Here is a 13,831-nt window from a genome sequence, read left to right on the forward strand (position 1 = left end):
CAAAATCCTTTCCTATAGCCTGTCTCAGCATGCCATTTTAAGTGGTTTACAATGGTTTTCAGCAGTTTTTTGAAAATGGCATTTTTTGACATTTTTGACATACTATAGCCTTGCATTTTTTGTGTTTCTTTGGGCATGCTATTTAATTGTGTTTTTGACTGTTTTTGCTAAATCCTTTGCTATAGCCTGTCTCGGCACGCTATTTCATGTCGGTTAAAATGGTTTTCAGCAGTTTTTTGAAAATGACATTTTGTGACATTTTTGCCATACTATAGCCTTGCATTTTTGTTGGTTTTTTGGACATGCTGTTTAATTGTGTTTTGGACTGGTTTTGCAAAATCCTTTGCTATTGCGGGTCTCAGCACGTTATTTCATTTGGTTTAAAATGGTTTTCAGCAGTTTTTTGAAAATGGCATTTTTTGACATTTTTGCCATACTATAGCCTTGCATGTTTTGTGTTTTTTTAACCATGCTATTTAATTGTGTTTTGGACTCTTTTTGCAAAATCCTTTGCTATACCCTGTCTCGGCACGCCAATTTATGTGGTTTACAACGTTTTTCAGCAGTTTTTTGAAAATGGCATTTTTTGACATTTTTGCCATACTATAGCCTTGCATTTTTGTTAGATTTTTGGACATGATATTTAAGGGTGTTTTGGACTGTTTTTGCAAAATCATTTGCTATAGCCTGTCTCGGCACGCTATTTCATGTCGGTTAAAATGGTTTTCAGCAGTTTTTTGAAAATGGCATTTTTTGACATTTTTGCCATACTATAGCCTTGAATTTTTCATGGATTTTTGGACATGCTATTTCATGGTGTTTTGGACTGTTTTTGCGAAATCCTTTGCCATGGCATGTCTCGGCACGCTATTTTATGTGGTTTAAAACAGTTTTCATCAGTTCTTTAAAAATGGCATTTTTTGACATTTTTGCCATGCTATAGCCTTGCATGTTTTCTGTTTTTTTGGACATGCCATTTAATTGTGTTTTGGACTGTTTTTGGAAAATCATTTGCTATGGTGTGTCTTGTCAGTATATTTCATATGGTTTAAAATGGATTTCAGCAGTTTTTTGAAAATGACATTTTTTGACATTTTTTGCCATACTATAGCCTTGCATTTTTGTTGGATTTTTGGACATGCTATTTAAGAGTTTTTTTTGGACTGTTTTTCCAAAGTCCTTCGCTGTTGCGTGTCTCGGCAGGCTATTTTATGTGGTTTACAATGGATTTCAACAGTTTTTTGAAAATGGCATTATTTGACATTTTTGCCATACTATAGCCTTGCATTTTTCGTGGATTTTTGGACATGCTATTTAATTGTGTTTTGGACTGTTTTTGCAAAATCATTTACCATGGCGTGTCTCAGCACGCTATTTCATGTGGTTTAAAATGGTTTTCAGCAGTTTTTTGAAAATGGCTTTTTTTGACATTTTTGCCATACTATAGCCTTGCATGTTTTGTGTTTTTTTGGACATGCTATTTAAGGGTGTTTTGGACTGTTTTTGCAAAATCATTTGCTATGGTGTGTCTCGTCAGTTTATTTCAGGTGGTTTACAATGGTTTTCAACAATTTTTTTAAAAATGGCATTTTTTGACATTTTTGCCATACTATAGCCTTGCATGTTTTGTGTTTTTTTTGGCCATGCTATTTAATTGTGTTTTGGACTGTTTTCTGAAGATCATTTGCTATGGTGTGTCTCGTCAGTCTATTTCACGTGGTTTACAATGGTTTTCAGCAGTTTTTTGAAAATGGCATTTTTTGACATTTTTGCCATACTATAGCCTTGCATTTTTCGTGGATTTTTGGACATGCTATTTCATGGTGTTTTGGACTGTTTTTGCGAAATCCTTTGCCATGGCATGTCTCGGCACGCTATTTTATGTGGTTTTAAACAGTTTTCATCAGTTTTTTGAAAATGGCATTTTTTGACATTTTTGCCATACTATAGCCTTGCATTTTTGGTGGGTTTTTTTGGACATGCTATTTAATGGTGTTTTGGACTCTTTTTGCAAAATCATTTGCCATGGCGTGTCTCGGCACGCCATTTTATGTGGTTTAAAATGGATTTCAGCAGTTTTTTGAAAAAGGCATTTTTTGACATTTTTGCCATACTATAGCCTTGCATTTTTCGTGGATTTTTGGACATGCTATTTAATTGTGTTTTGGACTGTTTTTGCAAAATCATTTACCATGGCGTGTCTCGGCACGCTATTTCATGTGGTTTAAAATGGATTTCAACAGTTTTTTGAAAATGGCATTTTTTGACATTTTTGCCATACTATAGCCTTGCATGTTTTGTGTTTTTTTGGCCATGCTATTTAATTGTGTTTTGGACTGTTTTTGGAAAATCATTTGCTATGGTGTGTCTTGTCAGTCTGTTTCATGTGGTTTAAAATGGATTTCAGCAGTTTTTTGAAAATGGCATTTTTTGACATTTTTGCCATACTATAGCCTTGCATTTTTTTTTCATTTTTGGTCATGCTATTTCAGGGTGTTTTGGACTGTTTTTGCGAAATCCTTTGCTATTGCGTGTCTCAGCACGCTATTTCATGCGGTTTACAATGGATTTAAGCAGTTTTTTGAAAATGGCATTTTTTGACATTTTTGCCATACTATAGCCTTGCATGTTTTCTGTTTTTTTGAACATGCCATTTAATTGTGTTTTGGACTGTTTTTGCAAAATCATTTGCTATGGCGTGTCTCATCAGTCTATTTCATGTGGTTTAAAATGGATTTCAGCAGTTTTTTGAAAATAGCATTTTTTGACATTTTGGCCGTACTATAGCCTTGTATTTTTGGTGGGGTTTTTTTTGACATGCTATTTAAAAGTGTTTTGGACTGTTTTTAGAAAATCATTAGCCATGGTGTGTTTTGGTAAGCTATTTTGTGTGGTTTAAAATGGATTTCAGCAGTTTTTTGAAAATGGCATTTTCTGACATTTTTGCCATACTATAGCCTTGCATTTTTGGTGGGTTTTTTTGGACATGCTATTTAAAAGTTTGTTTGGCTTTTTTTGCCAAAATCCTTTGCCATGGCATGTCTCGGCACCTTATTTTATGTGGTTTCAAATAACTTTAAGCAGTTTTTTGAAAATGGCATCTTTTGATATTTTTGCCATACTATAGCCTTGCATTTTTGGTGTATTTTTGGATATGCTATTAAAGGGTGTTTTTGACTGTTTTTGCAAAATCCTTTGCTATGGCGTGTCTCGGCACATTATTTTATGTGGTTTAAAATTGTTTTGAGCTGTTTTTTGAAAACAGCATGTTTTGACATTTTTGCCATACTATAGCCTTGTATGTTTAGTGGATTTTTGGACATGCTATTTAAGGGTGTTTTGGACTGTTTTTGCAAAAACATTTGCCATGGCGTGTCTCGGCAACCTTTTTCATGTGGTTTAAAATGGTTTTCAGCAGTTTTTTTAAAATGGCATTTTTTGAGATTGTTGCCATACTATAGCCTTGCATTTTTCGTGGATTTTTTTGGCAAGCTATTTAAAAGTGTTTTGGACTGTTTTTGCAAAATCTTTTGCAATGGCGTGTCTCGGCACACTGTTTTTATGTGGTTTAAATTGTTTTTAAGCAGCTTTTTGAAAATAGCATTTTCTGACATTTTTGCCATACTATAGCCTTGCATTTTTGGTGTTTTTTTGGACATGCTATTTAAAAGTGTTTTGGACTGTTTTTGCTTTATATTTACCATTAGAGAATCCTATTCTCCACAGTCCTGACCTTATTCTCCCTTTCCTCCTGACTGACTCCGTCGTTACACCCAGAAACCAGCAAGTACTGTCACCAACCTCGACGTCCCAGCTGTGACACCCTGACTTAAAGCCCTTAGAGCCCAGGACAGGGTGAAAGTAATCAAACCTCTCTGGATTGTCTGGGAGCTTCTGTTTCTCTCCGTAACTCATACTGGTCAGATCATCAGATAGGATGAGTTCTGGACCAGCAGTGTTTGAGTCCAGAATCACAGGACTGTCGGAGACCATGTCCTCCATCTTGTTCCAGATGTTGAAGGTGAGGTGTTTGAAAAATGCTGAAAACAAAGCAGAGCAACAAAACAGCAAATTAGTATGTCATGCTTTTAGTGTATCAACTAGAGTGTAACCTGCTGTGTTAAACTCACATTCAGTGCGTGAAGTCAGCAGCAGATTGCAGTGTTCCAGCTCTCCCTTCTGTTCTTTTTCTCTGTGGAGGTTTTGAGTTTGGTTCGAAGGTAAATCTCTCTCTGTCGGTGTGTCAAAATGACACGCTGTACATCCTTGTTTGTTTCAGGTGAGTCATGCAAAGTGTGCAACTTTATGAGAGCATTTTTTGTAAATGATTAGCTATTAACTGCAATAGTCATGCAAGGTTCATCATTCTCACATAAAAGTATTCCTGCAAGTGAGCGAACGGCCTGCGATCGCAGAATAACATCCTGCTTGGTTTGCTGGTTGTCATCCCCTTTTTTTTCTCTCAGCTCCGTTTTTATGTGTTTAGTGGCATTTAAAAGCACCTGTCGAGTTTGATTCTCTTATTCTTTTCTGTCCTTCATGTTAATATTTACTTAATTTCCCAAAAGGTCCCAACTTATTTTCAGCCACTGAAACGATGGGCTTCATGCAGCAACTTTATCTTAAATTTGATTTTCTTTGAATTTTGTGGTAAAAGAAAATACAAAAGAAGTCAACTCCAGATGCACCAAATGATCTTAAATAAACGCTCATCCGAATTTGTTCTGATCCCACTGATTATAAGTCACCTAGTAGCACATGAAACACCCCCTAAACAAGCGGTGCAGTGTACAAGGACTGGCACATGGCCAAGACTGGAGACTTGACACCATAAAAGGCTGGAAGAGGACGAAGCACTTCTGAAGAAATGAAACTGACATAGGTCTACTGTTAAATTAACTTGAATAAAGTAAATGTAATTCCAGGGAAACATGTTAAAGTGTTAAGTATTGCAAAAAGGTTTAAATACATGTGTTAAATCAAAAATAATTAAAATAAAAGGAAAAGTAGAAAGTCCAGATACATACATACATACAGTATATAGGGGAAGCTGAAACCATGAAAAATGACTTACAGGATTATAAAAAAAATAGTTGCCGACATTTTTTGGTTTGTGGGCAAGCAAATTTCTTTAAGTTTCAACTGTTCATTACATGATACTTCCTTTTAAGGAATCATGTACTGTATGTGCACTACCTAATCATCGTATTCAGAATCGTAACTATTGCCATCACCAAAATCATCATAATCATCCTCCTTCACATTTGGTAAGATCTTGATTGGGATTTTGTCACTATTGCTGAAGTATGGAAACATTTTCTCAGTGAAAGTGTGTGTGAAGGTGTGTATGGGTGTGTCAGTGTCAAGATCAGAGAATGTCAGCTCTCCAAAGAACCAGTCCAGGTAAACTCTGATCCTCTGGAGCTTCTTCTCCACTCGGAGACCGACTGTGTGGCCTGACGAGAAAAAGGCTTTATATTTACCATTAGAGAATCCTATTCTCCACAGTCCTGACCTTATTCTCCCTTTCCTCCTGACTGACTCCTTTGCTACACCCAGAAACCAGCAAGTACTGTCGCCAACTTCGACGTCCCAGCTGTGACACCCTGACTTAAAGCCCTTAGAGCCCAGGACAGGGTGAAAGTAATCAAACCTCTCTGGATTGTCTGGGAGCTTCTGTTTCTCTCCGTAACTCATACTGGTCAGATCATCAGATAGGATGAGTTCTGGACCAGCAGTGTTTGGGTCCAGAATCACAGGACTGTAGGAGACCATGTCCTCCATCTTGTCCCAGATGTTGAAGGACAGGTTTCCCAGGTGTTTGGCCTCGTCTATCAGAGCTCCTGAGAGCAGCTGTGGATCCTCCAGCAGGAGTCGCTGCTGGACTCTGTCCACTGCAGCCTTGTAGTTGAGCAGGAACGAGACGTCCTCCGCTCTCAGCTCGTCCTCTGTGTCTCTGACTGTGTCTGAAAGAGCTGCTATCTCTCTGCTCAGAGCCTCCAGCTTCTCCTTCATCCTCCGACTCTTCTGCTGCTCCTCCTCCCTCAGAGCGGAGATCCTGGCCTCCTCTTCCTCGTGTAGAAACTGGTGAAGCTTCCTAAACTGCTGCTTAATCTTCATCTCTGTGTGTTGAGCCTGGATCTTAATGTGCTCTGCTGTTTGATCACAGTTTCCTTTCACTTTTTCAAACAGCTTCAGTTTCTCCTGTAAGGGCTTCAAGGACTTCCGGAGCTCCTCTTTGTGCTCCTGTGCAGCTTCATCGCTGGGTCTGAAACTGTGGTTGTTGTGTGTTTTTGAAACTCTGCAAACGACACACACCGGCTGCTGATGGTCCAGACAGAAGAGTTTGAGTTTCTCAGAGTGCAGACTGCAGAGAGCCTCTGAAGCTCTACGATCTCTCTCCTGCAAGAAGGCCTCACATAGGTTTCTTAATATGAGGTTACAAGGTGGACGACCCTTCGATGACCTTCTCTTACAAACCGGACATTCATGATTTTGTTTCCCTCTCCACCAGTTCTGCAGACAGTCTCTACAGAAGCTGTGGCTGCATGAGAGGACGACAGGATCTTTAAAGACGTCCTGGCAGACCGGACAAGAGAATTCCTCCTCTGATATGGAAGCCATCGTGTTTAAAAAATGCTGAAAACAAAGCAGAGCAACAAAACTGCAAATTAGTATGTCATGCTTTTAGTGTATCAACTAGAGTGTAACCTGCTGTGTTAAACTCACATTCAGTGCGTGAAGTCAGCGGCAGATTGCAGTGTTCCAGCTCTCCCTTCTGTTCTTTTTCTCTGTGGAGGTTTTGAGTTTGGTTCAAAGGTAAATCTCTCTCTGTCGGTGTGTCAAAATGACACGCTGTACATCCTAGTTTGTTTCAGGTGAGTCATGCAAAGGGTGCAACTTTATGAGAGCATTTTTTGTAAATGATTAGCTATTAACTGCAATAGTCATGCAAGGTTCATCATTCTCACATAAACCCTCAAACCCTCAAAGGTGTCATGGAATAGAAGTGGAAAACAGCATGAGATTTAAATACTTAATGTTAAAGTTCCTCAGATTTAAAATGAAGTACAGGACTTGGGCAAATGTACTTAGTTGCATTCCAGCACTGGTCAGCAGAGGGACACACAGTAACTTAAATTACAGTAACTAAGATCAATGAACCAAGTGTAGTATATTTCTTTAGTCCTGAAATGTAATAATCCAGTCATTGTAATTACTCTAAAATATTCTATAAATGTGATTATATGATATTAATGCAAATTTTAAATGTTCCTCAAATGTAAAACTTTCCTTGTGCTGGACAACATTTTGTGGGCTATGAAAACGAGTTTGTTTTTCTCTTATCTTGATACAATTTGTAGAATTTTCTCTTACCTAAGAGAAAAGCAAAAATAAGAAAACACTGGTGAATCCAAAAAATCAACAGGCATTAACATAATAACAGTAAATCAGGGATTCAAGCAAAAATAACTAAAACTTTGTTCATATATCATTTTTGAATGAGGCCCAATGTCTGTCTATTATTCAGTATGTTTAACTGATTTTAATTGACTTTGTTTTGTCTCAGATAAGCTTCTTTGAGCAATGTGAAAAGCACTCTATAAATAAAATGTACTGTCATTGTTTTTATTATTAAAAGACTGAATCTAAGTGCTGCAGTGAGTTTGTTTTGTATTTGAGTGTAAATCGAGTCATTAAAACTAAGATCTACATGTTTGTTTGTTTGTTTTGGTTTGTTTTTTAGCTTTTTTGATTTTTGGTTTTGTGTGAAATTCTAATACACTTCTTTTTTATTTTAGTGGATCAGTTACAGAATGACACCCATTAGAACGACACCCTTAAGCTTTAAAAATGCCACGACAGCAGACTTTGGCCAATGATAAAGATAAAAGCTTGATTCAATGACGGAGAATGCTGCAGTGAAAGTTGCTATTTCAGCTTTGATACAACTGCATACACCACAAAAAAACTTTAAAGGGGGGAAATAGTCTTAAAGAGAATCTAACACTGCCTTTTTATAGACACATAAAAGTTTCAAAGTTCATGAATGGCATATTTTATGTCGTAGAACAAAACATGAAAGTCTGTCTGTCATGAAAAAACCATTTAAAAAAACGCACTGACTTTGAGATGAGGAAAGAACCAGTTGGCAGAACCATTGATATTTCATAATTACTTTAATAAGTTTTGCATTGTACTCAGTGTGAAATTTACATTTTCCTTGATTTGAGAGATTATGATTGTTCCAATGTTGCAAACAGAAATAGAAACGATACAGTCATATGAAGGTGAAAAAACAAAGTTCTGCAAGAATATAGTTTCTCGCCAGTCTTTTCATGTGATCAACAAAACACTAATCTTTTTCACATATTTTCCAACTTCACAGCTCACCTGTTTGGTTGTGACTACAACTGGAACCTGTGTGCTGCAGTGATTCAGTCTCTCACCTGTGGGCTCTTTTCATGTGGACTGTCAAGTTACTGCTAATTCTGAAATCTTTGCCACAGGTTTCACAAGTATACGGCTTCTCACCTGTGTGAATCCTCATGTGCTTTTTCAATGCAGACATCTCACTGAATCTTTTCCCGCAGGTCTTGCAAAGGTACGGCCTCTCACCTGTGTGAGTTCTCATGTGGACTTTCAAGTCACCATTACGCCTGAAAGCTCTCCCACATGTTTTACACGAATACGGCTTCTCACCTGTGTGGATTCTCATGTGCCGTTTCAACACTGACAGCTCACAGAATCTGTTGCCGCAGGTCTTGCAAAGGTACGGCTTCTCGCCTGTGTGGATTCTCATGTGGACTATCAAACGACTATTGTGCCTGAACTCTTTTCCACATATTTTGCAAGAATACGGCTTCTCGCCTGTGTGTGTTGTCATGTGGACAATCAAGTGACTATTATATCGGAATTCTTTTCCACATGTTTTACAAGAAAAGGGCTTAACGCCCGTGTGGATTCTCAGGTGTATAAACAACTGGGACCTAAACTTGAAAGTTTTCCCACAAGTGTCGCATTTAAAAGACTTTTCCCCTGTCTGAGTATTACGGTAAACATTTAACACAGTAGAGTTGTATACATTGTTAGTGTGACTATCACTTTCATAGCGTCTTTGCTTTGGAGGAAGCTCTGCATTTCCAGCTGATCCCCAGTCTCCACGCTCGCCTTCTTTCTGATTTTGGCTCTCAGCTACATGAGAGTTGTGAGAGACGAGCTGGTGGTCCCTATTTGGTTCTGGTATTACGTAGGTTATAACTGGTATGTTGACTACAGACTCTGCTGTACTTACAGTGTCATCAGGAATAAAGTTCAGAGTCTGATCTTCACTGTGGTCATTTCCATCATAAGTAGGAGTCAACATGAAGGCATCAGCCTCCTGCTTCAGTGCTAGTTCCTCCTGCTCCTCTTTAATCTGTGGAGGCTCTGGCTCTTCCTGGTCCAAACTGGAGTTCCTCTGCTTGCTGGCGAGATCCTCCTCCTCTTTACAGGCATATTGCTCTGGGAGCTCTAGAGGGTGATAAGTAAATTACTACTTGAAAATATATACAGGCAAGGCAAAGTACATTTATTTATATAGCACATTTCACATCCAAAGTGCTTTACAGAACAGGCAAGTCAAAGGTTACTGTAGTGCAATCACAAGGCACGCCCCAAAAAGGCTGCAGAAATAGTAGTTTTAATTTATATTTGATCTATAAAGTCCAATATCACAAATCAAATCAGAGGGCTTTAAATCCTATGAGAGAGAGTGAGAGAGCCACAGAGGGGAGAGAAACAAACGTACAGCAATAACAATGAAAACAATTAATAACAATTATGATGGAAAGAAGAAGAAGAAGAAGAAGAAGAAGAAGAAGAAGAAGAAGAAGAAGGGTATATGTATAAAGGTGTGTTAAAAGCAGTAAATACTATGATCAGAATTGTAAATGTTTAGATGTTGGTGTGTATATGTGAAGGCCTGTACATGTACGAAAAGTACAGGATTTCTATCAGGGAGTTATTGATAACAATTTAATTATTGAATAAACGGGTAGCACCAGGGTTGGAAATTAGCACCAGTCACCAGCCAAATGCTGGTAAAATATGCAAGTGTCTGCTAGATTTGCTTAATCAGCCACAAAAACTATGATAATCTATTGAATGGCTGATAGATTTTGGAATCCACTAGCAGCTACAGTGGCAGGTGGACAAAAAAGTTTATTTCCAACCCTGGGTGGGATTGTAGGTCATCCTGTCAGGCACACATATCTATCAGAATGGACTTTCTGAATAAATGTAGTGTCTAAATGATCGTATGCTTTTAACTACTGTTTTTTGTCATATTTTACATGTCTGAAATAAAGACATTAATCAATCAATTCAATTCAATTAAAACTTGATTAAGGAATCAGCTCATAGCGAGGTCCATACATAAGGACATGCAATAAAAATAAATTAAAAATGTATAAAGACATATAAAAACATACCACAGTGAATCAGGCATTTTACATGCAGACATGAACGCCAGTGGCTCCAAATTACAGACTTAAACCTCACTGAACTCGGTTCAGGTTTGGCGAGAGCCAAAATAATGCCACTTTCAGATTTTCCTACTCTACATATATACCTACATATACATACATATACCTATATATACCTTCATCACCTCCAGAGCTGATTACTGCAAAAGCATTCTCTATGGCTCATCGCTCAAAGTTTTCAATAAAACTCCAGCACATTCAGAACTCTGCCGCTCGCCTTCTCACTCAATCCTGCGATCATATCACCCGTCCCCTCTCCTCCAGAACCTCCACTCACTCCGTCCCACAACGCTTACACTTCCAGGTTCTCCTCACTCATAAAGCCCCCTATCACCAGGCCCCCTCCTGCCTCGCTAACCTGCTTATACACCACACTCCTTCCTGTACCCTCCGCTCCTCTGATGCCAACCTCCTGCCTCAACCAACCAGGACCAAGCACCGAACCTGCGGCGACAGAGTTTAAAATTCTGTATGAAAACAAAACATATTCACGAGGTACAGGGAGGAAGAGGGGCTGTGACAATCACTCCGTGTTTACAGGAGGAGTTTTCTTTGCCTGCTTTATCTTTCTGTTTTTTTCTCTAAATGTGATGAAAAGTTGTAGAAATTAAATTTAATATGTGGATGTATGTTCAGTTACGTATAGTATAGGTTTAAATGAATAAGGAATATTTTTTTTATTTCCTATTTACATGTTCGAAATAAAAAATCAAATCAAATCAAATCAACAGACTCTCAATAACTGTTGAAGTCCAGCACTATAACGAGACAAAATGACCAAATCCTCTGCGTACATAAGGTGACTGACAAGAGATCTACCTTCCACACATCCAGAGTCACATCTGTTTAACTGCATTGATAATTCATCCACATAAATGTTAAATAAAAACAGAGATAAAACACCACGCTGTCGGACACCATTGCTCACTTGAAATGGGGCGGATACAGAATGTCAAAAAAGGATAGTAATACGCACATTGCGTAGGTGCAAAGCTATTAAAAAACTTGAATGAAGACAAAAGGTAACGTCTGCACACTTACTCCATGCCACACAAGTTTATTGGAGACAACGTTTCAATCCCACTTGTGTCTTTGTCAGGTCCGAACCCATTTGATCTGACAAAGATCCAAGTGGAAACTGCTGCTTTCCAAATTGCATACTTTATCTTTTTACCGTTAGTACGCACTGCAGCTGCCCTTACAGAGTACATACTGTTACATGCAGTATGAAGACAATTGGGACATACTAAGCCATTCTAAGACAACATGCATTCAAATATTGGTTGACATTTTTTTTCACTCATTTATCCATTTAGCTTCATGCAGCGATAGTATATTAAGATATTAATTGTACACACGAGTCGCAAAACATTATTAGTACTTGAATGTGCTGTAATCTGTTATTGTGGTGTCTGCTATTCCTCAAACCAACTGTCATCTGTCAGTGAGCTGTCACGTTTGTGCTCTCTCGGCTTTATTTATATTCGTGTGACACACCGGGACGTATGTGACGTATCATCCGCTGCACAGAGGATTGTGGGTCAGAAGCAAGAAAAAGCATGCTGGCTTGCATACTGCAAAATGTGTCCGGATGTAGTAGGACATCCTGGTATTTCTGGCATACTGCATTTCACATACTTCGTATTGGGACATACTAAATCTTTTTCTTGAATACTAAATAGTATGTTAGTATGAGTATTGTAAGGCAGGGGTTGTCTCCAATAAACTTAATAATAAAGTAAGTGTGCATTGTCTGATGCGCATAACAAAACACCAGGATTCTTACAAGAAATCCAGGAACCTCTCTTTATAACAGTTTCTTAAATAATTTTTCATGATTTATGCGATCAAAGGCCTTCAGTGCATCAATAAAATAAAAAAACACTGTAAAATTTTGCCTGTGATTTCATCAAGGATTTTTTTTAAAGCAAAAATGCACTTATCAGTGCCATGTTCACGTTTAAAGCCAAACTGATTATCAGTAGTGCAGATGTACTGCTCTAGCCTGGACAAGAGGATTCTCTCCAGCAGTTTGGATAAAATGCTGGCCAGGGGAGTTATACAACCAAGCCAGCTCAACAGAGCCAGACAGAGCTCTACAGAGCTCTCTCTGAGTGAGCTGGCTCGACAAACCTGCAGCCTCGGTCAGAGCTAACAGAGAACCACGAAGGTGGTTATCAACTTTATTAGTTAACTCAGGCTCTGTGCTTCAAACTCAGAAAACGAGTCAAATGACACTTTTGACGCAGATTTGTCTTTAATAACAGGCAGCAGTATGACGGATAACATTGACTCTGGCAGGATTCCAGGGACTAAAAGAACTTGTAATACACAAAGCTAACAAAGGATGAAGTTTTCTACTAGCAAATTTTAAGTCTTCAGCAGTTATGTTATCCATGCCCCACGTCTTATCATCTTATTAATCGATTATAGCCTAAAAACAGCAGTAAGCAACAGCATCAGAAAACACAAAAATGTTTGAGTTCTACAGAAAATTACAAAAAGAAAATCTGACACATAGATTAGTAACACAATAATTAGCTACATTAGCAAATAGCCTAAAACTTACAGAGTGAGATAACACACAGGCAGAACAAGTAACAGAGAACATATTCCTATAAGTACTGAGTTTAAGTTGCATAACTGTGATTTAATTTTTAGGGGATGGGTTAAGATTAGATGGATAGAAAAGTAAGACAGAGCACAAACGGAAAACAAGACAAACAAAGTGAAGGCAGAGCCGAGGAGAGACGTCCGTCTTATCTAAATTAAAAATGTACATGTAAAAATGTGTATCCTCGATAAAACTGTACTCACCTGTCCTCTGTAAGTGTATTTCTGGTTTCCAAACGATGTCCAGCAGTTTGCGCTGACGCTCGAGCTCTTCTTCGTACTCGACGATGGTTCTTTTAAAAACTCCGAATATTTCTTCCGCAGCAGCAGTTAGTCTCTCACTGACAAACTCTCTCAAATACTCAACTGAAGACATTGTTGCTGATTCACAACCGACACATTTATCTTCGCTTTTACTACACCATCATCTCCCTGCTAGTTACAGACACCCGCAGAGCTAACGCAGCTAGCACTGCTATTGTTTACTTCCGCTATATGTGTCACACTGTTTAAGTTCCGGGTGGAATTAAGTTTCCCTTTTTTCCGCTCATCTGCAGAAATATGTTTTTTCCACATTTTTTCTCCCCTCATTGAACAACGGTCAGACGTATATGAACACAGAGGTCTAGGTTTGCTAATGGCATATGTTGTAAATGATAATTCAAACAATTTGTTGTTGTTGTTGTTGTTTT

At 38.3% G+C, this 13,831-nt stretch overlaps 2 protein-coding genes across 2 annotated transcripts; both read right to left on the reverse strand.

Annotated features, from left to right (window-relative positions):
• Positions 1–4,885: 4,885 nt before the first annotated feature.
• Positions 4,886–6,862, reverse strand: LOC121938737 (nuclear factor 7, brain-like). Its single transcript, XM_088070517.1, has 2 exons — positions 6,730–6,862; positions 4,886–6,639 (listed from the first exon to the last, which is right to left on the reverse strand). The coding sequence occupies exon 2, from the start codon at positions 6,622–6,624 to the stop codon at positions 5,197–5,199; it is 1,428 nt and encodes a 475-aa protein (XP_087926643.1). The 5' UTR covers positions 6,625–6,639; positions 6,730–6,862; the 3' UTR covers positions 4,886–5,196.
• Positions 6,863–8,161: 1,299 nt separating this feature from the next.
• LOC121964266 (uncharacterized) lies at positions 8,162–13,647 on the reverse strand. Its single transcript, XM_088070550.1, has 2 exons — positions 13,344–13,647; positions 8,162–9,513 (listed from the first exon to the last, which is right to left on the reverse strand). Exons 1-2 carry the CDS (start codon positions 13,513–13,515, stop codon positions 8,447–8,449), a joined length of 1,239 nt encoding a protein of 412 aa, XP_087926676.1. The 5' UTR covers positions 13,516–13,647; the 3' UTR covers positions 8,162–8,446.
• Between the last annotated feature and the right edge of the window lie 184 nt (positions 13,648–13,831).

Source organism: Plectropomus leopardus, chromosome 2 (genome assembly GCF_026936395.1).
Source record: "Plectropomus leopardus strain MGB_pleo_1.0 chromosome 2, ASM2693639v1, whole genome shotgun sequence".
Classification (NCBI taxonomy): domain Eukaryota; kingdom Metazoa; phylum Chordata; class Actinopteri; order Perciformes; family Serranidae; genus Plectropomus; species Plectropomus leopardus.